Raw genomic sequence first — 26717 nt, forward strand, 5'->3', positions numbered from 1 at the left:
CCCTCCACATTTATATTTTTCTTTGTCTTTATTTTATAATTTTTGAGACCTTCATATATCATTCCTGTCTCCTTCTCCTCTGTCATCTCCTCCTGTGTCCCCCTCTCACTCCCCAATTATTTTTACTTCTTTGATTATTTTATTTATTGGTTCAGATTTCTTGTTTTTTATTTTATACGTATGGATATGTTGCCTGTATGTATGTCTGTGCACCACATGTATGCCTGATGCCTGCAGAAGCCAGAAGAGGGAGCCAGAGATCCTGGAACTGGAGTTACAGGTGGTTGCAAACTGCTATGTGGGTGCTAGGTATGAAGCTAGGTCCTCAGCTAGAGCCGCAAGTTCCCTTAACCACTGAGCCACCTCTCCAGCCCCTTCTTCTTTAATTACTACTGTTGCATATGTAGATAGGTAGAAAGAGAGAGACAGACAGAGACTGATATACTATATGCTAACCTGATCTTGTGTGACAGGCCTATGACCACAGATACTCTGGAAGTTAAGACAGGAGATTCAAGATCTGTGCGAGTTTCAGAGATACATGTTAGGTACAAAGCTAGATGCTATGGATAAAAGGGAAAAGAAAAATGCATGTTACTTTCTTTGAAGAGCTTACATCCCAGTGGGCTCTGACCCTAGGACATAAGATGGTGAATTGAATGTGCAATATAGTCTTATGGGCAGAGGAATATTCTGGATTAAAGTGATCTTGGGTTTGCATTTTAGTTCTGTGTCTTGGCTTGGGGTGGGGTGGGGTGGGGTCACTAAACACTTGCCAGGTCCTTTTCTGTAAGGGAAGGGCATTTTACAAGGTTGCTTTGACTCTTAAGTGAGGTGAGATATATAAAACTTCTAGAAGACTAGAACATACTAGAAGCCCAATTCTTGTCTTTTTGTCTTCCTTTCCCCTCTAACTATTTACTTCACAATGCAAGATAAAATACATGCCCCCAAACAGCTTGTTTCTCATCTAAGTGATTTTACTGACAGGAGACGCAAGAATGAGATTGCATGCCACCATGGATGATGGACTGAACTCGGATGGAGATAAACTCCCTTAGAGAAACTGTGAATGAGGCTGGAGGGATTAATGGCTCCATGCTGCTTTCTTGCTCTGGAGAAACATTGTGTATTTGTCATCCTTAATGGTCAAGAGTACTAAGTAGAACCATGAAAATGTGCTTAACTGTTATGGCATTTTTTTTTTAATTGCCAAGAAAAGACATCTGGTACTGGCTTTATAAAAAGCTTATACCCCCCATCTCTCTCTGTCTCTGTCTCTCTCTCTTTCTCTCTCTCTCTCTCTCACACACACATACACACGATATAGTACTTAGAAAACTCCCACAAGAGCCTAGGCAATTTGGATGCTCACATTACTAGACCTGGATGGAGGTGGGTGGTCCTTGGACTTCCCACAGGGCAGGGAACCCTGATTGCTCTTTGGGCTGACGAGGGAAGGGGACTTGTTTCGGAGAGGGGGAGGGAAAGGGGAGGCGGTGGTGGGGAAGAGACAGAAATCTTTAATAAATGAATAAAAAAACAAAAAAGAAAAAAAATTATAAAAAAAAACTCCCACAAGTCAAATGCAGCTTATATATAAACTTGATGAGCAAATACCCTAGTGACTTGTCCCGCTGCTATAATAAAAAGAGAAAAAGCAATTCTTAAATACTGAAGTAACATATATGCTAACAGTGCTCCTGTATTAAAACAGACATTTAACTTACAATGTATTTAATAATGTGCTCGCTCATTCATTCATTTTACTCTAATATTTGAACACCTCCTATGTATCAGCCCCTCTATTGCTTTCTTCATGGTAATTGTTAATGTGTGTGTAACCACACAAGACCCATCTTCTAATGCTTGAAGAAAATAATCTGAAGGCCTAGTTTTAGCTTTCTCAAAACAATCCTTTCCTGTGTGAAGGTGTTTGAATGAGGAGAATATTTTCTTGTGTTCTGCTCATATTCACCACTTCATAACTGGTAGACATTTGTGAAGAATACTGCCTTGGAGCCAGGAAAATAAAGAGACAATTTCATAGTTTGTATTTCCGGCTTTCGCCTGGCTTTCAGAACTTGTACATGTTTCATTAGCCGGCTCTACTGATTTATTTTATGTCTGTTTTCAGCAGCGGAATGAATAGCATGGTCCAGATCCTGATGCATTTGAACGAGTGTGAAAATTAGTCAAACACACTTCTTTCTCTCTTCTCCCTTTTTATTTCAGTTAGGGACCGCTGCCTAAACAATGGTGCCACCCACATTCAGGTCACGTCTTAACCAGTCAGTTAGTCCTCTTCAGACATACCCAAAGGTATACTTCATTTAATGCTCTAGGCGTTTCTTAATCCAGTCAGGTTGACCATCAGATTTAACCATCACAATGGTAAATTAATTTTAACTAATGGCGAATCTCCAGGTCTATAACTGACAGGCTTATTGATAGATACAGTGTAGGAATTAGGAGTGTAGCTGCATATGAAATTATCAAATGTGGAAAGTATCTCTGAAGACAAGTAGTCAATAAATACTTTAGAAAGTAGAAAACAGCAAGGGTTACCATAGACAGTTCAAATACACTTTGGTGGGGCTAGTCTGTTCTTGATATAGGGTATCACTGTGTAGTGCTCGCTGGTTTGGTGCGCACTATGTAGACCAGGCTGTCCTTGACCTCACGGAGATTAGCCTGCCTCTCCCTCTGCATGATATAATTAAAGGCATAGGTCACTCCACCTTCTCACTTTGAGAAATCTGTTAACTGGAAAAAAAGAATGCAGTCTATGGCGTAGGAACCAGATCGTCATGTATGTTAGACAAACACTTTCCCACTGAGTTTAAATACCAAACCCTTGTTAGTTGAATCTTATTGAACTTTCTTTCTTTTAATACCTTACTGTATTAGACAGCAGAATAAAGTAAGCACTGTAATGTGGAGAAAAGTTACTCGATTCTTATTTTTACATCGGAACTATTTATTTTTTGAGACAGCTTTTGTTGTTACACACTATCCAAGAACAAAAGATAATAAAAAGAAGGGAAGAAGAAAGAGAGGAAGGGGAGAAATAGCATATTTGCAGACAGACTAAGGCTCGTATAAACCAGGAATCGACTCCTCCTTGCTTAGTAACCTCAGGTTATAATTAACCCGTGCTTGTATTAGTGACCTAATGCAATGATGAGACTAGGGAATAGTGCCAAACTCAATTTTTTAAAAACTTCCTCAGCAATGTACACTTAATGATAGAAAATTCTTTAGCCTGAAGACATGTGTGCCCTCTATTCATGTTATTTATAAAGATTAGCTTTCCACTCCTTTCTCATCGGCAGTGAAAATACCTCTCATAGAGTGTGGTATTTCATTTAGTCTTCAATAGCCGTCTCTCCTTCGTACTATGAAACGGGCTATATTACGGGTATCTTTATAGATTAGGTTTAGATTTTTTGGAAAATATCTTACTTTTGAAAGTCAAAACTCCTGACAGAGGATGAGACTTACTCATTGGAGCTACTTATCGAAATGAAAATATAGATGGTGAGAAACCTGAGCAGTGTTCCTGTCTGCTCAGTAATCAGTGTCCCTACTATCTAGGCCTACACAGCACTCCACTTCGGAAGAGTTAAGGGGGCCATTTTCTCTGCAAATAAGGGCAATTTGGGTTCCTTTCTGGTTTTGTCTCCTGAATGCAATCAACTGAAGGAATGTTTTCCCAGATCTCATCTCAGTGAGTACCGCTTCCCCCTATCGCTTGTTCTTCCCACTTCCCTTCTGCCCCCTCCCCCCATATTTAGCTTTAGATAGCATGAGTTTCAGGATTTGCCCGAGAAGTCTTCAAATTAACAGCCTTGGCTCAGTTGAGCCCCGCTACCTACAATTGCAGAAGGCAGAAACTCCTCCAGCTTTTGCCTTTGTGAGATAGAAATTTCAATTAGGGAGTCATGTAGACCAAGAGAAAAATGAACCACCTCACCAAATTAACACTGGGATTAGCAATAGTTAACTGTGGGCTTTGACTGCACTGACCTGCTAACACCTAGATGAAGAGCAAATGCCTTAGCGACTGTTCTTCAGATACCCACGCAGGTAAGGAGGCAAGTGTTGGAATCTTCGTTCTTTTTCTGGATCATTTATACTAGGTGAGCCCAATTTTACTCTTTAATCGCACTGATATTTAATGTCTTGTAACGGGGAGGGGGCAGCAAGATAGCTCAGTGGATGAAAACACTTGTTCAAGCCTTACAACTTGAGAGTCCACAGTGGATCCAAAGAACCAAGTCCTGAAAGTAGGCTCTCTGACCTCACATGTATGCCCACACTCATATGGCCGAGACGGTGCCATCTTATTGCCCACCTTCATCTCCGTTTCTTTGGAGTCCTTCCCTCCTGAGTCTTCTCAGCCCTGGGTATACACTCCGTTTGCCTCTCTCAGCATGATTCCTAGAAACATGGAGGGTGACCAACAGTGTGGAGACGACCACATGAACTGTATCTTGTAGTTGATGCCTTAGTTCACTTCGATCCCTCCCTAGCATCTCCTGTTGCCCCTTTGTGACATACCTGGGCAGGCCGGACCTCACTCCAGGTGTCAGTTCCAAGAACGAGCTGTTATCTTCTCTGCCTGACAGTTTAACGTGGTTGCTTTTGTCTATGGGAAATCTGTATTCATCTTGTGCCTGGGCTGACTTGGGCTCTCCATAATGGCTTCCCTCATTAGAAAACAAACTCCCTGAGATCTGCGGAGGGCTAATTACAGAGAGGGCGCCTTTGCTCTGCGCTTTGCAATCTTACTTTGCATTTCCACTGAGAAATTATATACACACGCACGCACTGTGAATTCTCCTTCTGATTTCCAGTGAGCAGCCAAACCTTCTTATGTTTCGAATGTCTTGCCAGGATTTCTCGGAGAATTGGAAAGGCGGAAGTGTGGGTAGGCAACGCCTCTAGTTCTCAGAGACTTGTGTCCTTGTCTTGAAACTTTATAGGTTCTTTGAAAAGTGGAGTAAGGAGAAATTTTCAGTTTTAAAGTTTATTTTAGTTCGTGTGTATGTGTGTCTACGTGTGGTGTATGCACATGAGTGTAGTGGAACACCCATGCACATGCAAATGTTTAACATCCTCCTCTATTGCTTTCTGCCATATTGCCCTAAGACAGGCTTTCTCACGGAATCAGAAGCTCACCGTTTCACTGAGGCTGGCTGGCCAGTGAGCTCCCATGACCCACCTGTCTCTGTTCTCCAGTTCTGGGCGTTCCAGGCATTTACAGCCATCCTTGGCTTTTTACATGGGTACTGGATTTAAATTCAGATCCCCATGCTTGCAGAGCAAGCGCGCTTACCTACTGAACCATCATCTCCCCAGCCCTGGCCTTTTATTTTCTTCTCTGCTAGATTAAAGGGCTAAACTGTGCCATATCAACAGGTAGGGATGAATGAAAGAGATTTTAACCCTCATTTCACGACACATACTGCAAAGTACTTTTCAAAAAATAGGTTCATAAGATAGCTTATGTTCTTCTGTGATCGAGGAAAGGCCAGAGAGGATACGGGACGCTGCTTTTATGTTTCTGGTGTTTAAAAACTGCTCTCTTTTGAGGACTTCGGGGTAAGGATAGCTGTCTAGAGCTGTCAACTATCAAGTTGGTTTACATAGCAAGAGGAAATGGTCTTCGATCATCAAAGGAATTAAGGAAAGACTTCCATGTCATAGTATGTGTATATTCTCTCTCTCTCCTTACCTCCCTCCCTCCCTTCCTCTCTCTCTCTCTCTCTCTCTCTCTCTCTCTCTCTCTCTCTCTCTTTCACACACACACACACACACGTTCATCTCATTCCAGCGGCATGAGAACAGACCAATGGAAGGGAGCAGATACTATACATAGCTCCCACGCTCTTGTTTTAAAATAGACTATTTATTTTTTGATGTTTGGACTTATTTTTAGGTTTATAGTGTGGCTTTTATCCAAAGAACCCGAGGCAGAATGCAAGCTGTTTTAAATATAGGACTGCTGATAAAAGCAGCCGTGTGGGAACCCTGGGATGCAAATCACTAGAAAAGCGATTGTCGAGCATGTGTGAGAACCTATCTTCTATCCTCTGTACCCCCCAAAAAAGAACCACAGGGAAGAAAATCTATATGACAGAATACAGTGCCAAGAGGAAGGGAGGATGAGGGGAAAGTAAACACTGGAAGATGGAAATGGCATTTGTGGCTTGACTTGGGTTTTCAAGCCATTTGGTTCAGAGCTCCCTCAGTAAGTACTAAGTCATCCTAAGACTCGCCCAGTAGCCCACTATGATGCTTTGAGGCTTAGAGATGCAGGTACACCCTTTAAGTCTCCAGTTCTCTCATCCAAATGCTACTTCGTCCTTTTCTTTCCGTTCTTCGGGATGCTGTTTATGAAAGGCTGGATGGGGGAGAGGAGCAAACACAGTTATTTTTTTAATTTGATTTATTGCTAGCTCTTGCCACAATTCTTAGTCCTTCTCCAACATCCTTGGATTTCATTTTCATGAATTCTCCAGGAAACACCATCAGCATAGCATACTCCATTCATCCCAGTTGGATGAACTGATATGTAGAGCCCAGAATGAAAGCATTGTTGTTGCATCCAGCTGTTTGCTAGTGTAGCAGTTACATGTTTGACTTCATTCTAGATAGCTAAGTCAACACTGTTTATTAAAAGAAATCTTTGAAAGACAGATGCATTACACAGAAAATTACTTAATTCACTATGACATGAAATATTATTGATAGCTTCTAAGGATTTTTAAAAAATCCTGATAGAGCAAGACAGATATGTTTGGGGTGTACCCATGTTTAATGACCCATCTAAGGGATTAGATTGCTATATTTTTCATCATAGATTTATCTTAAAAATTGTCCTTAGCGACAGCTATTTATCAGGACCCACTCCAAGATGATGTAGTGACATTTATTCCTTAAGATTATGGTGCCACACACAGTAGCTTTACCTTCAAAATTGGATGAGGGAAAAATGGCTCAGCTTGCTTACTAATGGCTTCATACAATGTACCTCATTTAGAATGGGCTGCATTCGGTCGGCTCTCATGTCTTACATACTGGGAGGAGACACCTTCATATAGTGTATGGCGATGCCTGTAGATCGTCTGTTGAAGGCCCTCAATTGCTGTTAATGCAATTAGTCAAGGCATCTTTGGATCCCAGGGGTGTGACTCAGGGACAGAGCAAGAATTTGTCTAGCATGTGGAAGACTCTGGATTCTGTCCTCTGCACATAAAGAAAGAAAGAAAAGGAACACATCCATAGAACAGCTTGTACAGACATTTACTAGGCCTGCATGTAGCAGCTCCCCTTGATGTTCCCCTTGAGGAACAGCATGGCCTGCCTCCACTCCTTTTTATCTTATCTCTTCTGCAAAACATAAAAATCCCTGTCCTTGGCCTGGGTGGTAGTCCTCAGTCAGGACAGAAGCCAGAATGAGGCTAGTTGCCAGTTCAATGTAGTTGCTTAACCTTTATGGAAAAGGAAACAGATGATTAAAATCAGTCATGATTTCTCAATTTCTCAAGCCAGTGAATTTTATCCTTTTATATGAGGCTGGCTTCGATCCTTGGGTTTGTCTCCTTTATAGTGTACTTTCATTTCTCTGTGAAGGAATTTTTTTTTCCATTTGTAGCTCAGATGTCAGAGGAGCTTCCTCCTGTTTGCCCTCTAATCTTAGCAAAGCCACGTGGAGCTTTAAAACATTACCAAATGAGCTCTTCTTGTTTAGTCTTAGTTTTGTGTTGAGGCAGGGTTTTGCATAGCTCAGGCTGGCATAAACTTCCTATGTAGCCAAGGATGGCCCTGGAAGTATGATCCTCCTGCCTCTTCCACCAGTGTGCTAGGGTTACAGTGTGTGCGCCACTATGACTGATTTATGTGGTAGCAGGGATTGAACACGGGACTTGCTGCATGGTAAGCAAATGCCCTACCATCCACGTTATAACCTCAGCCCACTTCTAGGTTTGAAGTAGTACGTCATGGCTGTCCTTGCTTCTATGTGCAATTGGTTCTGGGAGCAGCTTGGACCAGTCTGTGTTCACAGGAGCCAGACAAATGTGTTCTCATTTGAGGTAGAGAAGCTCCTTTGAGGTAGCTTGGGGTTCAAGTAGCATATACCAGGTTCTGCTCTGTAAATATACATACTAAGAAGCTCATTTCCAAAACCTATTGTGAAACACTAAGACATGGACTGTCCTAGCAGGGTTAGAATTAGAAAGCTGTTGGGCTGGCCTACCCCTGTTTATCCTAACTCAGTGTTACCTCTTTGGAGAACTCTGAATCCTCCTGTCCCTTGCGGTAGTGTCTCAGCATCTACCAGTACAGAGATCTTTTACATGTCTGGGTCTGATTTCTCACTATCTTCTTAAAGAAACGATCAAATCTTCTTTCATTTGTGTTGATGCTCCATTGTACCCAGTGCAGACTCTCAACGCATGTTTACTGAATTCATAAGGTGAAGCAACACAGAGCCATGTGAGTTACAGGCTCAAGGGCTGGACATCATGTCTGTCCCCTCGGGAACACTTGAGCAAGGCACTTGAACTTTCTCTTTTCTCGTTTCCTTCCTCCGAGCGGTGGTAGAAGCAGCCCCTTCTCTGCCTGCCTTGAAGGGGTTGTTGTGAGCCCCCAGTAAGGTCATGCACATGAGATCGTTTTGGAAATTGGAAGCACCTTTCATTTACTAGATTTTAATGCGGGAGAGTAGGGCAGATCCAGGGAAAGCGCTGCCCCGAATAAATGGAGCTGCCCGCTAGATGATGAACACCACATTAGCAGATTCGCCGTGCAAGCACAGACGCTTTTAGCAGCCTCCTGAGCATCTCTCTCTCTCTCTCTCTCTCTCTCTCTCTCTCTCTCTCTCTCTCTCTCCCTCTCTCCTTCACACTCACCTCTCTCCCTGGCCCTCCTCCCCCCCCTCCCTCTCATCTCTCCCCCCCCCCCCGTGTCTCTAGAAATTCTTTCCTTTAAGCAAATCTACCTGGCCCCGCAGAGTCTATTTTTATCCAAGTCTGCCCATGGTGTTGAATAAACCAGTTGGCCCTGAATTAGGAGCTACTTTGAGAGACTGGCAGCATCAGTTTAAATTAGCAAAAAGTCTGAGTGACAGCCCGTTTTGAAGGGAAAGCACTTGTATTCCTTTCAAACCCATGTAATCAGTGCTGGGGAATTGAGCTTGAAGTGTGTATGAGATAACGGAATAAACAGATGAGAATCATTGATAATGAAGCCATTGTTGTGTCCGTGCTCCGCTAAAGACCATCATTCTCAGACTGATTAGCATGCCCCTGGGAAGCCTATTTACTTAACCTATTCTTCTTTCCATCATAAATACAAAATTTCCCATTTTAAAAATCCTCATGCATGGATACCTGATAGCCCAACATTTCCCAGTGCCAGTGGATAGCAACTGGCAGCAATGCTCTGGGCTTTGGTTATTAAAATAGAAAAATAAGAAAATAATTTGGGGGCTGATTTTGATCCTCACCACTGTATAAATTGAGTGTGGTAACACATACCTGTATTTTCGGCACAGGGCTGGGGGTGGGGTAGAACCAGGAATGTTAGACGTCCAGGGTCATCCTTCGCTACATAACAAGTTTGAGGCTACCCTGGGCCATGTAAGAGGCTGTCTCAAAACAGAGACAATAAATGTCTCTGGCCGCAACAATGATAAATTTACTAGTCTAGCTCACCTGGGACTTTGCAATTTTTACATAGGAATTCTCAAGTCCCAGGAATTCCCTCAGTTTTGGGAAAATTCCCAATAGCTGGTCACCTCTGGGTCCTATGTGTGCCATTCCCATAGGGGTTTGCCTTGGAATGATGAGGGAGTCAAAGGAATCGGAGCTTCCTCGTTCCCCCTTTAACTCCTGCCCTTCTGCCTGAAGTATCCCAAGCCCTGCTGTCTTTGCAACTCCATCCTATCCAAGTTTGACACCTCACAAAGCAGGACTCACCCAGTAAACATGGCTCAGTATAATAATCGCTAACTCAGCCAGCATGCTCGCCAGGTACTGGGCTCGGTGCTTTGTGGGCATTCATTCTCGCAACAGCCATCTCCCCATCTGTGCTGGTAACACTGAGGACAATATTAGCAGAGGCCGCCGCACTAAGAAGGCAGATAGAATTCAGAGCCAGCCAGTCCACTATTCACCTCTGGCCCACAGACGCTTGGCTCCTCTTCTTTGGGGTTCAGAATTTGTCTGTTGTCTTCCTATTTCTGATCGAACCTCTAGCCTAGATTTGCTTTTGTTGCTAGTCCACCCTACCTATAACGAGTACTCAATGCTAAATCTAGTCCTTTCTTTACCCCTGACCTCACCCTTAGGTCCAAACAAGGGCACCAGGCCTTTCCAGTCTCTCCAGCTATGTTGTGGGTTTTTTTCCTGCCTGCGAGAGCTCTTTGTCCCAGCGCTACCCCAGTGTGTAGCTAGAGGGCGCCCTTTGCTTGCCTCTGAGGCGAGTCCTCCATTCAATCAAGTAACTTTGTTTTCTTCCTTTATTTCTTTGTTCGTTTGTTTTGTGAGATGGAGCCTAGGCTAATTTTGAACTCTCTGTATAGCTTAGGAAGATCTCGAACTCCTGATTCTCCTGCCTCTACCACCCAAGTGCTGGGATTGCAGGTATGTGCCACCACACACAGCTCACATGGCTCTTCAAATGAAAACCACTGAATCCCCTGTAGATCTTTGGAGCCTGTGCAAAGAGACCCTTGACTCTAGGCTAAGAATATGATTTGCATCCTACCTCTATGGTGAATGTGTATCGCCTTCAGAAAGTCATTGCCCTTTTATTTATAACATGAAGAAATGCGACAAAACCACTTCTCTTTCCATTTCTGCCAGGCTGTGACAGTCTAAGATTTGGGAGGAAAGTGGCACTGTCGTGCAGTCACCTGGGTGACTTTGAATTTCCACTTCTGTCCTTGATGGCTTCCCAAAGAGTCCACAGTGAAAGTGATTCAGATAGAGCCTCGAGGTATAATCACTCTCATTAGGAGAGCCATGAGCTCTTCATTTTAGTCCTCGGCAGCTGACAGGCAGGGGAGCAGGCAGCTCGACTGTCTGAGGCAGCAGAGTCATTCTCGGGTTCTGATCCTGGAGCGTTCAGGGTGAGAGTCACGTCATTAAATCTTAAAGAAAAACGCCTCCCTCAGAGCCCCCATACAGCTCTGGCAGGGCTTCTGAGCGAAAGAAATAGAATTCAGTGACTGTTGCTCCGAATAATACTTGCCACAACTGCCCAGAATGGAAATTAGACGCCCGCCCTCTAGCCACAGAGCTAGATCCGGGATGGGAGAGATACATCTAGAAAGAAGAGCAGGTAAGAGCTGAGGAATACAAAGTGGCCTAGCAGCCAGAGGGAGGACGACAATTTTCACTCTTTCCAGAAATCTCTAGGCTACGGAGCTTATGTGGTTTTGGACCCAGTTGTCCTGTGTGAACTGCTGTGAGCTTTTATTAAGTATTTATGTGGCGGTTTGTATTATACCAAGTGCTTTACAATCACTTTTATTTGGCTGCGCGAAGTTGTCCTGGCCTTCCATCTGTTTTATGCGCTGGAGAGTCATCCTGCTGCTGTTTGCTCAGCGCCTCCACGCACCCAGCCTCACACAATGGGTGGCTTGTTCTAGCGGGGCAGCAGGTGCAAACTGCCCAGGACACCTGAGCAACTCGGGTATGGTTCCCACTGGCGTTTCCGTCTGCTTGCCTCTGTTATTCTTTCATTTGTCATTGATGGCTGGTGACTGGGAAGTGTTAGCACCAGGCCCAGGCCTGTGAAGGGTAGTGCTAGCCTGATCTGGAGCCACTGCAGGTGACAAGGCCTTTGTCTGGACTAGACGGCACCGGCACCGGCACCGGCACCGCTACCGATGCTCACTCTTCCACCAGATGAAGACTCACTGAGTGCTCCTTTTTCCTTGCTGCTTCCCCACCTCTTGAGGCATGCTGTCTTAGTTAGGGTCTCTTCTATCACTGTGAAGAGGCGCCATGACCACAGCAACACTCAGAAAGAAAACATTTCATTGTGGTGGCTGGCTTATAGTTTCAGGGGTTCAGTCCATTGTCATCATGGCAGGGAGCATGGCAGCATGCAGGCAGACGTGGTGCTGGAGCTGGGGGTGCTACATCTTACAGGCCGCAGGAAGTCGGCTGACTGTCACACTGAGGGAAGCTTGAGCAAAAGAGACCTCAAAGCTCCCCAACCCCCTGTGACACACTTCCTCCAACAAGGCCATGCCTCCTAGTAGTTAGTGCCTCTGCCTATGAGACTGTGGGGGGCCAATGACATTCAAACTACCACACACACTATTCCAGTACACTAGGTTTGTCTTCCGATAGTTCACAACATAAACACTGAAATTCCACAGTCCCAAATGCTTTAGGATCAAGAACTTCCTGGTGGGTTGATATGATGTCACAGTTGAGAAAATTCCATGGCTCACCTCATGTGACGGGTCACAGTCAAAATGCATTATTACATGTATTTCATATCTCTAGGTAGCTTTCATTGTGTGGCTAAGGAATATAGGAAACAGGAAGGAATTTCATGTTTACAGGTGAGTCTCATCTACAGCATATCTTATGACACACAAGTCAGGAGCCCCAAATGAGGGAGAAAATGCAAACCCTTCTAGGCCTGAGCATTTTGGAGAAGAGCTCCTCCATGTGTAATAAGTAGCGGTGTGCTCACCTTCACATGCTGACAATGGAGGGCCCAGAGCAGGCGTCAGATTTGGTTCACAACCAGAAAACATCCTGCGTTCAGACAGCGACACAAAGTTTGTGCCGTTCAAAAAGAGGCTGTGATCCAGCTGAATGCTACTGACAGCTGTGTCTCTTAAGTGCTCTCTGGAAGCCCAGTGACTATTGCCAAGACATGGCCCTGAGGCTAGAAGGAGTGGGCCTTAGGCTGTGAGGACCCATCTCTCTGGCTAGCTGGGACCAAGTGCTGTGTGTCACCCCACTTGAATGGTAACATGCATTGGAGCATAGAGAGGCAACTCTGCCATCTAGACGGCAACTGATGTCTACAGTAAGGTGACTTGGTGAGTGGAACAGAATGGTAGGGAGACCGGAAGCGCAGCGTACAGCAGGTCCTCAGGCCATGGCCACAGATCCAAGCAAGGCTCAGTGACAAGAAGTAGGCAGAAATAGGTTAGAGTTTCTACCCTATACACTGAGCTTTTGGGGGGGGGGGGCTCCACCACACAACAGCCCCATAAACATCTAGTGAGGCCTTAGTGTGTGCCAGAATCGAAATGAGGTGGTAGACCCAGAGGTGAGTACACTTGAGGAAATGAGACAGAGGTCGCGTCATCCAGCCAGGGAACTAGGCCAGAGGAAGTCGGGCCTGGACACCTGGGGCTGTCTCGCTCTTGGAAAGAATGGCTTTGAAGAGCCCAGTCTCTTTCCAAAGCCTGGGGCTTGCCAGGTGAGTCAGCTCAGTGAACTTCAGTAGCTCTGTTTCCTCTGGCCTAGGGGATGTCTAACCCTTCAGGTGAAAGGCTTTGAGGCCTGCTGGGGACTACAGATAAGGGAACAGAATCTTCCAACAAAAGCGATAGCAAGAGCGATTATCTTGTCAAGAATTTCCGCAGCATGCATTGCTATGGAGTCAGTCTGCCCTTTGCTCCAGACCTCTGGCAGTTCATGGTGACATTCAAACCAACACAAGGAACTTTGAACCGCTTGAAGTCCTGGCCTGTAAGTGCTTCCTTGCCAGGTCCTGTCCCTTGGAAGCTCTGGGAAGGTCTTTCTGGTGGAGAGTCTTCCTCAGGTAGGCATGAGTGTTTGGTGCCTGCCACTTACACCCCAGAGTTCAAGTACAAAGGCAAACAAAGAAAACTTAGGCGTTGTTTTACCTTGATATGTCCTGGTCCTGTACTCTTCCCAGTCCAGCCTTAACTTACACTTTACCTAGAACCAATGTGGGTGTGACGGCCTTGAAGCTTCTCCCAAATATTGTTCTCAAGGTTCATTTGGGCTCTCTCAGGAAGTTCTTTGCAAGCAACATTTGTTGAAGGCCTACTATGTGTCGGGCACTGTTTAGTACTTTTACATAACGAGCTCTCGCGCAGAATGTTCTGTGTTCTAGGCACTGTTGTAAGCAAGTAGCTTATGTCACCTTAACTTATTAGCATCCATTGCATGAACTAATTCCCCATAACATGCTAATGGCATTATTTCTTACCTGTTTGAGGGGAATCCCATTTTGTTTTTTTATTTGCAGACTGAACCAGGTGTGCTAGGCACGTGCCCAGGCTGGTCTTTAATTCACTCTGAATTCCAGGCAGGCTTTGAACCTGCAATCTCCCTGCCTCAGCCTTCAGAGGATCCAGGAGTGCAGACCTACATCACCGAGTCCAGCTCAAAGCAATTTGCATCTTGGACTATAAGCCCAGTTCTCCTACCCCCGCATGAGTCGGCCCTCTTGTAAATGCGTCATATAGGATGGGGGACGTAGCTCAACTGGTATAGTGCTTGCTTAGTGTGCATGAAGTCTTTGGTTCAATCCCCAGCACTGCGTGAATCCCCCCCACTGCATGGGCAGTGCGCACCCTTAATCCCAGCACTGGGGAGGTAGATTTCCTTTTTCCTCTCCTCCCCTCCTGGATGCTGTGCACATGCAGGTGACATGTAACTGACATGCAGGTGTAGCTGTCCCAGGCCATTTCTATCTTCCCCTCTCTCCTGGGCAGCCCCACATTCTGCTGGATGATGTTGGCTTCTCGCATTTTCTGCACCAGCTGGAGAATAGTCACCGCTTTGCTGGACTGAAGTGATTTATATGCCAAGACTAATCTTTTTGTCCTTTCTCAAGTGGGGTTTGATACAGGACAGAAATAGATTGAGACTTACTTATTCTCTTACTATGTTAATGTCTACTAAAACGAGACGTAAATTGGTTTGCACCCTTCTGCTTCTTTCCCTAGCATTTATTTCTTGCTACTAAAATCTCTTTGTAATTTCCAAAAGACAGCACAATTGTGCAAAAACACAAGTATCTCTTGCATGGATAATCTGGGTTTTTTTTTTGTTGTTGGCTATTGTTGTTTTGTTTTTTTTTTTTTGTTGTTTTTTTTTTGTACTGTAATTTGCTCTGGAATTATAACTATTGTGCTAAAGTTATAAAAAATTAAACAAATGAAACATTTTTTTCTTAAAATATAGCTACAAAAATCTGGGTTTAATGATCCACACTTGCAATCCGTAGTATCAGAAGGCAGGAGGTTTTAACACCTTAAGTTTGGAACCAGCCTGATGTACATATAGTAAGTTCCAGGCTAGCCAGGGGTAAATACTGTGACTCAAAGTAAATGAACAATGAAATGAACACAGATAAGTAAGAAAATTCTCTCTTAAACACATTTAAAATCAGTGAGTTTCTTCTTTACTTGTATTTTCCTGTGTATTCATGCAAATTAAGACTGCATCTCTGATATAAAACAGTTGTACCTGACAGCCTCTTAATAAGATGTTTTTTTCTAGTCTGTGTTCTGTTTTGTTTTCGAAGTTATTTATTCTCTTTAAATTATCCCATTTCCCCACAGTGCCTATTGTGGCCAAGGAAGGAATGGCAAACCATTGGTTGTCATACCACAATCTATCCATAAGATGTCGCTCTGAGCACGTACGATCTAGAGCTTGTTTTTGCTCAGCAACAACCAAGCAGCAATTGAATGTAAACTTTTGTGAAATCAACCCCTTTTAGCTGGTAGTTCGTCCTTCTGCGACTTGCTTGCAAACCCTTACCACCATTTCAATGCCTAGGGCAAGAGAGAAAGTGCAATCTCTAGCCACTCCCCTGCCCTAAATCAGAACCAGTGGTGTTAGGAATGGACAGGGCACGTTTGAGGAACCTTTAAAGAAAAAGAGGTTTCTTCCGAGCATGAAACTTGTCATGTGGGCTGTTAGAAAAGTCCCTTGCTGAGTCTGTTTCTTGGTGTCCTCGGCGAGGGGCTGGACCCGCTGATCTGTGAAGGCGCCGCCATCTCCAGCTTTCTCCATTTGCATCCGATGATTGCTTCCCACTCCTCGGTTGCTCCCTCAGCCAGTGCAGATTTGGGAAGAAAAGCTCGCCCATTTTACGCTTGTTTGACTCTATTCCTCTTTTACAAGTGCTCTCTTTGCTTCAACTGTCCCAGGACAAGCATGCCCAGATGGCCTGTTTTAATTAGGTCCCTTTTCTCTTTAAGGCTTTTACACAGGTTTCCTCCCCCCTCCCCCCTCCAGGCCTTAACCAATCTGCCTGAAAGGGAGAAACATGTTCTCCTTTTCACTGCACAAATAGGGTTTTCTTAGTATCCACGGCAGTCATTTTTGTGCTGAATAGGTCCAAACAGGATGGGGGGGGGGGAGAAGATACTACACGCAGTGCTTAAAGGAACACCTCTAACATCACGCTAAATATATTTAATCCAAAAAGGAGGGAAAAGGCATTCAATTTTGGAGGTGGGCAATTTCTGCTCCTTTATTGCCGGAGGCCTGTTAAACCTTTGGGAAGAGGCATTTGTGCAAAGAGGAGGACCGCTAATCAAGTCACAGTTGAGTCTTACCAACCAGATAACCCGCCGTTAAAATCTCCCGAGGCTAATGAGCGCTCTTCTTCCTGCCGTCCCTGGGCAGTGTGTGGAGCAGATGAATTGGGGCTATGATGGCTCAGCCTCATTCAAAGACCGGCGTGAGCTGCAGCAGCAGCACCAAGGGAACCCGTGGAAGTGAAATGCTGACTGAATGCATTAACTGGAACCTCCCGAGACACCCCGAACTGATTCCCTTCGGGCTTGACACTCAGAGCACACATGTCACGTGAGCTACCTTGAGAACACATCATCTGTGCCCCTTTGTAGCAAAGGAGACAGAGGCGGGAAGGCACATGCGCACTTAAGTAAACATAGTAAATCTGCTCTTTTAAGTTATTCACTATGTGAAATCATGCCTAGATGAAGCAGCTGGCTTGTGGCAGTCATTTCACAATACATAGATGGATCTAAACATCACATTGTACACGGTGAATATATTACAAGTTTTCCAGTTCTGCCTTTTAAATGCTGAACAATTTGAAATTAACTGTAATTTACAACCTCATTTAAAAAATTCAAATAGTTACTAAGGTTCAGAAAGCTCCCAGTAGGGGACTGAGGATGTAACACATGAGCAAGTCTTACCCAGCATTTCCTTGTTTTTACTATTTTCTCATTTTCCGCACGTATTTGAAGGTATAGAATGTGTAGAGTATAAGAGTTCTCCTTTTGGGGGAGCTGTATTCCAAGACCCCAAGTTGCTACCTAAAACAAATGATAGTACTGAACCCTACATACATAGTCACCCCTCTATACCCAAGGAGTCGACCTAATACAATTCAGAAACACAAGTAGGAAAAGGCTGGGCATGTAGGTCTGTGGCAGAACACATACTTCCTGAATTTGACCTTGGATGGGACAAGGGAAAGAAAGGAAGTGCTGGTCAGTGGTGGAATACTTGCCTAGTATGTGTGAGGTCCAGCACTGAAAAGAAAAAAAGCAGTGGAGGGGGGGGCGGCCATGGTGGTATACACCTTAATCCCAGCATTCTGGAGGCAAAAGCAGGTGGATCTCTGTGAGTTCAAGGCCAGCTTGGTCTACATAGTGTGTTCCAGGCCAACCAAGGCTCTACAGTGAGACCCTAGAGAGGAGAAATAAATATGGGGGGCTACATTGTGCTGAATATAACAGATATTTTTCTTGTAATGACAGCCTAAATAACATAAGAATTGCTTGTACTACAATAAGTATTATAAATAAGGTTGAGATGATTTAAACTACACGAGAGGATTGTATAGGTTATATACATATACTGTGTGATATTTTTATAAGGGAGGATTCTAGAACTAATTACTCTTTCATACCAAAGGATGCCTGTTCCGTTGTTTCCTGAACATAGACAACTATTATAAAGTTTAGTTTAGAAATTAGAATTAGGGGGCTGGAGAGATGGCTCAGTGGTTAAGAGCATTGCCTGCTCTTCCAAAGGTTCTGAGTTCAATTCCCACCAACCACATGGTGGCTCACAACCATCTGTAATGAGGTCTGGTGCCCTCTTCTGGCCTTCAGACATACATATAGATAGACTATGGTATACATAATAAATAAATAAATATTTTAAAAAAAAAAAACAAAAAAAAGAAATTAGAATTAGACATGGTAAGACATTAATAATAGCATAATAAAACAATTATAAATGTATACTATAATAAAAGTTATGTGAACTCTTCCCTCACTCATAAGTAATCTGATCATTTAGGCAACTTAGAAGTCACTAGCATGCAGATAGCATATACAATGTAAACATTCTGAACAAAGATAATTTACATCCTAGACATGGTGGAGTGGGATGGTACAGATTTTATCACACTATTTAGAACAACAGACAATTTCAAACTCATGAGTTGTTTCTGTAGTTTTTCACTTCGTGTTTGCAGGCTGTAGCTGTTTGCCAGCCACTGATTCTATAGAAAGTAGCGCAGGAGACAAGTGGGGAAAGGACTATGATAATGTATATACAAACCCATTTTTATCACAAGTAGAGCCACACTGGAATTCTTTTTTTTTTTGTAGTTTTTGAATGACTGCATTTATTAAGTATACAATGGTCCAAAGTCAAAGAATACGGAGTGATAGAGAGACAGTAAAGCATGGTGGGATGAGGCTCCAGCAGAAACCCACTCAGGGAGCCCCTGACTTAAGGCAGCCAGCTGGAGTTCCTAACTGAGAGGTCTGGACAGAGCAGAGCGTCCCTCCCGCAAGGCTTCCGAGTGATTGAGTAAGAGCAGAGAGGTAGCATCCTCAACTGGGGCTTCCACATTTAGCAGAAATGAATGGAGGATGCCCCTTTAAGGCTGTTAGCTTGCATTTCCGATTGAGAAGTCCAGGCAGGGCAGAGCTTCTTCATGTGAGGTTTCCTCATAAAACAACAAATAGCAGCAGATAGAGACATCCTCGAGTCAGTGGCTCCCAGCATCCAGCAGACGTGGGCTAAGGAAATCGAGATGAGCGGCTGGAGTTCCTATTGCGTGTTCCCTCCGAGGATGAATTGAGGTTTCTCCTTCATGTTGTAGGCACTTTTATATTACCGGACAAACTATGGTAACATCTGTTGGAAGTAGTTTACCTTTTAGCTGTTCCCAAAGCTTTTATGGTTTTACTTGGACTTCTTTGCTCTTACCTTCCCTCCCCACCACAGAATTAGTCTATCCCCAGACCTTGGGAGACATTTTGAGACAAACTTGGATCAGAAATGGGAGGGAGAAGGCAACCTTCCATCCAGAGCCAATTTCTCAGTGATTTACCAATATAACGTACATTATACCATGAAAGAAAGTACTATCTTATATCTAAGGGATCGGACTTCAATCACCTTGAAAGCAGTGACCTTCCTCTCCAGTAAGTAACTCAAGGCGGCTCTGTGATTCCAGACAGGGATTACTTCTGAAAGAGTTGACGAGAATGGTAGTGGAGGGGAGGACAGTATTGACTCTCTGAATCACATCCCATAGACTGCTCACTGTATGGGACGCCATAGACTGCTCACTGTATGGGACGCCATAGACTGCTCACTGTATGGGACGCCATAGACTGGTCACTGTATGGGATGCCCATAGATTACTCACTGTATGGGACGCCATAGACTGGTCACTGTATGGGATGCCCATAGACTACTCACTGTATGGGACGCCATAGACTGCTCACTGTATGGGATGCCCATAGACTACTCACTGTATGGGATGCCATAGACTGGTCACTGTATGGGATGCCATCACATGATCTGGATTCACTTCCTTATTCTATTTAATAACTGAGGGGAGTAAAATTTTCCCTTCTTCAATCTCGGGTTCTCTTCCTTTCAGTTCATGTAGAAATAGCCATCGTTTCCCAATGCTTTTGCTTTGTGTGCAAGCCTCATTTCTAAGAAATGAAGCCATGACCCTGAAATTTTGCAAACTATTCATCTCTACGCTGGGGCGGGAGGTTGTTACTATTGTTTAGTGAGAAGTGTAGGCACCACCCGTTCCCTTGACCACTTAATCATTTGTTCAAGATTTTGCTTTGAGGTGTTAGGTTCTATTTGGCAAGTTTGTTCCCAGTCTGTGACTTTCTTCACTTCCAGCTTTGATAGCTGTCTGGCACGTTCCCTTCTGTAGTCAGATGGGCCTCCAGAGACTCAAGCTGCATCCCAGACGGTTATCTCACTCAGCTATGCAACCTTTTTCAGTGAGGCAGGTCACATCCTGCTTCTTCTGTGATCTGGGAAGGACTCCCACACTGGACATTCTTAACTTGTGGATCTGTCTTAATGTATCTTGGCTTTGGTTCTCTCTCAGCGCTGACAGATCTACTATGCTCTTTCAATGACTGCATCATATTCCATTACAACAATCATTGCTTTTAAAACCCGGTTCAGTGCTTTGTGTGGCTAAGGAAAAAGAAAAGGATAGGGAGATAAGAAGCAGGAAAAGATGGGAGTCAGAAGAACACACCTAAGAGATAATATAAGAACAGAGTATTTAGCACTAGTCAGCATTAATTGGATGAGTACATTTAGCTAGTGCTTTGTGACATAAAGGAGCCACATTTGCTGTCTAAGCCACTAGCTAGCCCTTCTCTACACCTCTGAGTCCAGAAACCACGCTTAATTTACTAGAGCCCTTGAGGATTTAAATAACACATGGACAGATTGAAACACTAAATGCCATTTCAACTATCAAAAAACGTATAGTGAGCTTTTAAATGTGCTGCTGTTTGTTTTTAAGTGAGTCACCATGGGATTGGGGAACAGTCTCTCTCTGGGGCTGGAGAGATGGCTCAGAGGTTAAGAGCACTGCCTGTTTTTTCAGAGGTCCTGAGTTCAATTCACAGCTGCACATGGTGGCTCACAACCATCCGTAATGAGATCTGGTGCCCTCTTCTGGACTGCAGGATATGTGCAGGAAGAACATGGTATACATAAGAAATAAATAAATCTTAAAAAATAAAAAAAGAATGCATGCCCTAAGTCCATGTTTTAATTAGTCCTACATCTTCATCTGTGTGTAGCATCTCTGCTACAGGAGTAAAGAGAGAAGTTAGAATTGGTATCAGGGAGTGACTGCATTTTCACAGCACCCGTAAACATATGGTGGCTGGTACTGGTACTGAGTTTATTCCTGTTTGATAAAGAGTCCACGAAGGCGGTTGGCATGTGATAGCTTGGTGATCTGGCCAGTCAGTGGTTGCCTTTTCCTTTCAGCTGCAAAGCTTCTAGGAGCAGAGTATATGTTTATGATACACATGCACATATGCACACGCACATACATACACACATGCATGCACACACAACACACACATGTGCACCCACGCACACATTCTCTACTGGGCAGGAATAAACTCAGTACTGTAAAGTGCTCTACAAAAGTATAACAACAGGGCTGGAGAGATGGCTCAGAGGTTAAGAGCACTGGCTGCTCTTCCAGAGGTCCTGAGTTCAATTCCCAGCAACCACATGGTGGCTCACAACCATCTGTAATGAGATCTGGTGCCCTGCTCTGGCGTGCGGGCATACATGGAGGCAGAATGTTGTATACATAATAAATAAGTAAATTAAAAAAAAAGAATTTGTTTTTTTTAAAAAAGTATAACAACACTAAATCAGCACACAGGACTGTTACGTGAAGCATTATTTATGTAACCAAAGCTTTTACAAGCGTTTTAGTTGTTTATTAGTAACGGATTGGACAAATAAATTATGACCCATACAGTCATGCTGAGCAAGAATAACAAAGCAGTTTAGTATGTTCTGAAATGGAATATGTTCAAGATATAGATATTAGGACAAAAATGATGCAAATAAGGATAAATAACAGGAGGATTCCAATTTGGGTTAAAATTATGTCTTAGTGGATGCATTTGAAATGTCTCCATGTATGTTTATCATGATTCTCTTTAGAAAGACAAGGTTATGGGAAAATCTTTATTTTTTTTTGTCTGTACTGTTTAAATTGTTACAATAACTATGATTATTTTGTAATTAGAAATGTCATTTCAAAGTATAAATTTAGGGACTAGAGAGATGGCTCAGCAGTTAAGAGCATGTGCTGTTCTTGTAGAGGACCAGAATTCAATTCCCAGTAACCACAGGGTGTGTCTCACAACCACCCATAACTGCAGTTCTTGGGAATCTAGTGCCCTCTGTTGGCACTGGAGCTGGCTAACCTGCAAGCACACACACATACCTACACACGGGTATACAGAGAATTCAAAAGAAATCTTTTGTAAGTACAGCTTTACCCTTAACCTCCTTATTCAATTGCGTTTGGGAGAAAGTTGCTTACGAGTGGACAAAAGGCCTACAAGTCTCCAGGAGAAAGTGGAAAGGGCTTGACCTTTTCTTCCTTTGTAGGAGTGTTCTGGTTTTTGCGGATGAAGGAAGAGGAAACAATTGCAGTGGACTCTGTTTCTTAGCTTTGACTTCTGATTCTTTTTATTCTAATGCACAATAAATAATGACAATATGTAGAGATCTGGAACCATTGAGCACAGCAAAATGTCTATCTCCGGTGGGGCTCACTGTCCTGGTTGAAGTTGGAAGCACCTGGCATTGGGGATGAGCGGCTGAATGAGTGGTCTTGGATTGCCAATCTTTGCTCGCTCTGCTGACCATTTCTGTGGAGACCTAACTACTCCAGCGCTGAAATGAAGCCTGTGACTTGCCACGCTGGAGCGTGTCAACAGGCCTTCCCCTGACCTATTGCCTTCTCTTCTGGGGGAGAACACGGAGGCAAGCTGCCAGGGAGAATGTGTGCTGCATCTGGTTGAGAAAGCTCCCCGAACAGAAACCCAGCTCCTCTGAGGCCCACAGGAAATTGTGAGAGGAGGGGTCTGAGGTGAAGGCAGAGGTAGAGAACATGGGAGGGTCTTTCTCCTTCAAGTGAGCGGGAAGCACATGCAGAATTAGGCCTTTATGGTGTTTTCACTGACCATGACCTTGAGCCTCCCCTAGCACAGTTCCTCCTATTCTGTCACCTCATGTCCTAAAAGGCTAGAGAGAATTTTTGTCAGCTATACTGTTGGTACCCAGTGAAGTCAGTGCTCTCTTTGAGTGGGATTTTCTTTGACAAGCGTTCTCTTTCCCTTCCTCTCTACAGATACAGCCAGAAGGCGGCCAGGAATGGGATGAAGAATCAGTTTAACCTCCATGAGCTGAAACTGAAGGGGCCTGAGCCGGTGGTTAGCCAGATCATTGACAAACTGAAGCACATTAACCAGGTATGGGATATGTCCAACAGAAGTGGAAACGCACCAGAAACCAACAGCAGGGAGATGCTTTGCCCTGCTGAAACAAAGGCTAGGCCATTAGGATAAGCAGTGATTATTCGTTTTCTTCAATGATTTTCCTCTGGTCCTCATCTTTCACTCCATTTTTAAATGATTATGACGTGGCAGAGTGAGAGAAATTGTAATTGTATGGCCTCTATGCCTGAATTCGTAAAATAATTTTTTAAATGATCCTCAACTAACAGCAAATTCTCCTGGTCCTCTTGGTCATTGGCTGTGGCTCTGTAGGAGTCTGTTGTCCAATCATCGTGATTGATAGGGATTCTCATTGATTCCAGTTTCATTCCGTCGTCCTGCTGTCTCTTTAGCCACTGAGCTATCTCTTGCTCGTAGATTACTGTCTAAAAGACTGTGCTGTTGGGTTAAGAGATGAGTGCAGCTCAATGGCTAGCTCCAAATCGCTTTCTAGGGAGAGAGTGTCGGCTTGCACTGCCACCAGCAAGATATGAGAGGTCCTGTGTCTCTCTCTGCTCCTTTGCCAAATTCTGACTCGCTCCTCTCATGTTCTTGACCTGTACACATAGTTTTTTTTTTCCTCTTGTGAGTAGTTTAGCAACAAGACACAAATAGAAGTTAGCTATACCATCTGCTTGTGATTGCTTTGTGGCTGCGTTTTTTTTTCTTCAAAAAGCCACCAGAAAGGCCACCATATGCCACAGTGACAGTGTTCCTATGCCATGCTATGCTTCATGAATGGGAGGGCCCAGGCACTTGGCTACAATTTGTTGCTTGGGGAAAATTTAATGTAACTAAAATGTTTATGCAAGGACAGACGTTTCTGCGTGAAGACACTGGCCTGATTGTATTTTTGGTGTGAAAGTTAGTGAATTTTTGACATTCTGGAAAATAAAAACTGTTTTGCAAGGGCTTTCTAACAGTAGCGCATGTCCCTTGGATTGCACCGTGAAAGTCCTCACAGCACACTCGGGTGTTACTCCTCTAGAGCCTCCTAAAGTGTTTGAGCTCAGTGAGCACTTAATACATGCTTGCTACTGCTGCTGAGCACATGGCCAGAGCAGTGTGACGACTTACAAATGTGCCTCCATGGGTACCATGGCAAAGACAGTGTGGGCTACTTCACCTAGGAGCAGTCGTGGTATTGATTTTCGAACTATTTATACCGATCCCAACTCACAGTGTCTGGGTGAGAATACTCAATCGTTAGATTCCTGCATTAGAAGAGCAAAATTTCAGGGCCCATCACTGTACCTCTAATCCGGAGTCAGTGGACTTTAAAGAATACCTCAGTGTTATCCCGGGTCCTAGAGACTTCTGAGATGGAAAGAAATGTTACTACTCTGATTTTTACAGCCTCCCTGGGAAGGGAGCCCAAGTAGAAATATCTCAAGAAAGATGGTGTGATGAAGAGCCTGGAGAGAGGCTGCTCATTAGTTTGGGGTGACATGGTAGAGACATGGGGTGAGCTAGGCTAGGGGGAGGAGTCCTGGGAGGAGCTAATGTTAAGACCTGCTTCCATGGACCATCAGTAAGGTTGGAATAAGTAAAGAGAAGTAGACCAGACAAAGACCAGTGGACAGAATCTGCCTGCAAAGGGAAAAAGTTGAAGAGATACAGGCTTCAAGGTGGTCTAGCAGTCACCAGCGGTATTTACAGCACAGTTAAAGAATATGGACTTACATATGCACATGGGTCTAAAGTTAGTTGTGGATCTTACCCTATATGTAGGGTAATGTAATACACACACACACATATGTATACATATATATATTATACTCATACAAAATTATACATAACTATATATAATACATTGTTATATATAATATATTATATAGTTATGTGTGTATATATAATTTTGTAATGCATAGCCTTAGGCAAATCAGTGCTTTCATTCTCCCTTCAGTTGTACTCCATAGCTATCTAAAGTGTTTGTGTGTGTGCATACTATAACACACATAAATACACATGCACATATGCACGTATATAATTGTATGTGTATGCCAGGCCCTTATTAAATGGTAATTGTGGAGATGCTGTTCAGGCTTTTCCCCATAGGCGGGACTTAACTTTGAAAGGGAGCTTCAGTACTCTGGCCACTGAGTTTTATGGGAGGGCAGATTCCTTTGTTACTTCTCTTGTCTCCTATTTTTTTCCTTTCATTTAACTTTAGGTCAGAAAAGCACAGACTAATTCGTAGGGAGGTAGAGGTGAGCAGAAAGAGCAAATTCACCATCAGCATTCCTTTCTTTCCCCCTCTGCTCATAAATTAGTGTCCGAACATCTTCAGCTTCTACACAAATGCATTGAGCAATCGATGGTCATTGGCAGACCAGTTTCACCTGTTAGTATTGGCCCGGCTCCAGACACCCACAGCGACTTTCTCTCATTCCCACCTGTGTTCCTTTACATGCACAAAACAGCCGGTAGTGGTGGCGCACGCCGGTAGGATTTGCTGAAGGAGGCAGAGGCAGGAGGATCACGAGTTCGAGGCCAGCCTGGGCTATACATGCACAAAACACATCTTTTCAAACAGATCAAACTCACCTTTTCGCCATTGTTTGATGTGAAAGTGAGAGCCTTTGGGGAAATGACAAAGGACAAGGTTTTGAGTATGCTGCTAATACTAATAGTGTGTTTGATTTCTATAGCACAGAACCTTATTTCCGTCATTGCACATTCTCCAGACTAGTTGTTTAGGGGAGACGCCAACCTGGAACCACGTAAGATACACTCTCACAGAACCATTCTTTTCAAGAATTCACTATCCTTAAACATGTCATCATCCTCACCAAGTAATAAATGTTTATCCCTTTTTATTGCTAGAGAAACTGAGGCAGGGAGCCATTAGAGGCTATGCAGGCATGCTGCCAAAACATCTAGTGAGTCTAGTTGAAAATTCAATCAATTATCCAGATGTTGTTTCTTATATACTGCCAAACATCTGGATTCACTGAATGCCTGACTAAATTGGCCTAAACTTTTGGCAGTGGGGAGGTAGAATCAAGTTAACTTGCCTGTGTTCACATGTGAGTGGCGAATCCAGGTAATGTTACTTTCCATAATACGTGTCTATAAATACAGACATATCTTCCTATCTGTGCTTGTGTGTATGTCCTGTGGAACTAGATCGTTTATGAGCATATCCCCAAATAACTCAACTTTCTCCCACAGTAATTCTCAGCTGCCTTCTTTTAGGTTTCTGTTGATAGCACTTGAAATACTATACTCACTAGGGGAATAAAATAACATTATTTCTACATTGGCAGTCCCACAGTGTAACCTTGAGGGGATGGGTCCAGGGTCAGTCCCGGGCCCATTTCCTGGGAAGCTGTGCAGGTGTGTAATATATTCCCTCCTTCTAAGCTACAGTTCATAC

The 26717-nt window shown here is 43.8% G+C and overlaps 1 protein-coding gene across 1 annotated transcript in view; it reads left to right on the forward strand.

Annotated features, from left to right (window-relative positions):
• Nucleotides 1-26717, forward strand: part of Gpc3 (glypican 3) — a 349741-nt gene that overhangs the window by 238798 nt on the left and 84226 nt on the right. The window contains exon 6 of the mRNA XM_050121691.1: nt 23194-23314. Within this exon, the coding sequence (XP_049977648.1) occupies nt 23194-23314 (121 nt within the window). The remainder of the gene's footprint in view (nt 1-23193; nt 23315-26717) is intronic.

Source organism: Alexandromys fortis, unplaced genomic scaffold (assembly GCF_014885135.2).
Source record: "Alexandromys fortis isolate MF-2015 unplaced genomic scaffold, M_Fortis_MF-2015_v1.1 scaffold_194, whole genome shotgun sequence".
Lineage (NCBI taxonomy): Eukaryota > Metazoa > Chordata > Mammalia > Rodentia > Cricetidae > Alexandromys > Alexandromys fortis.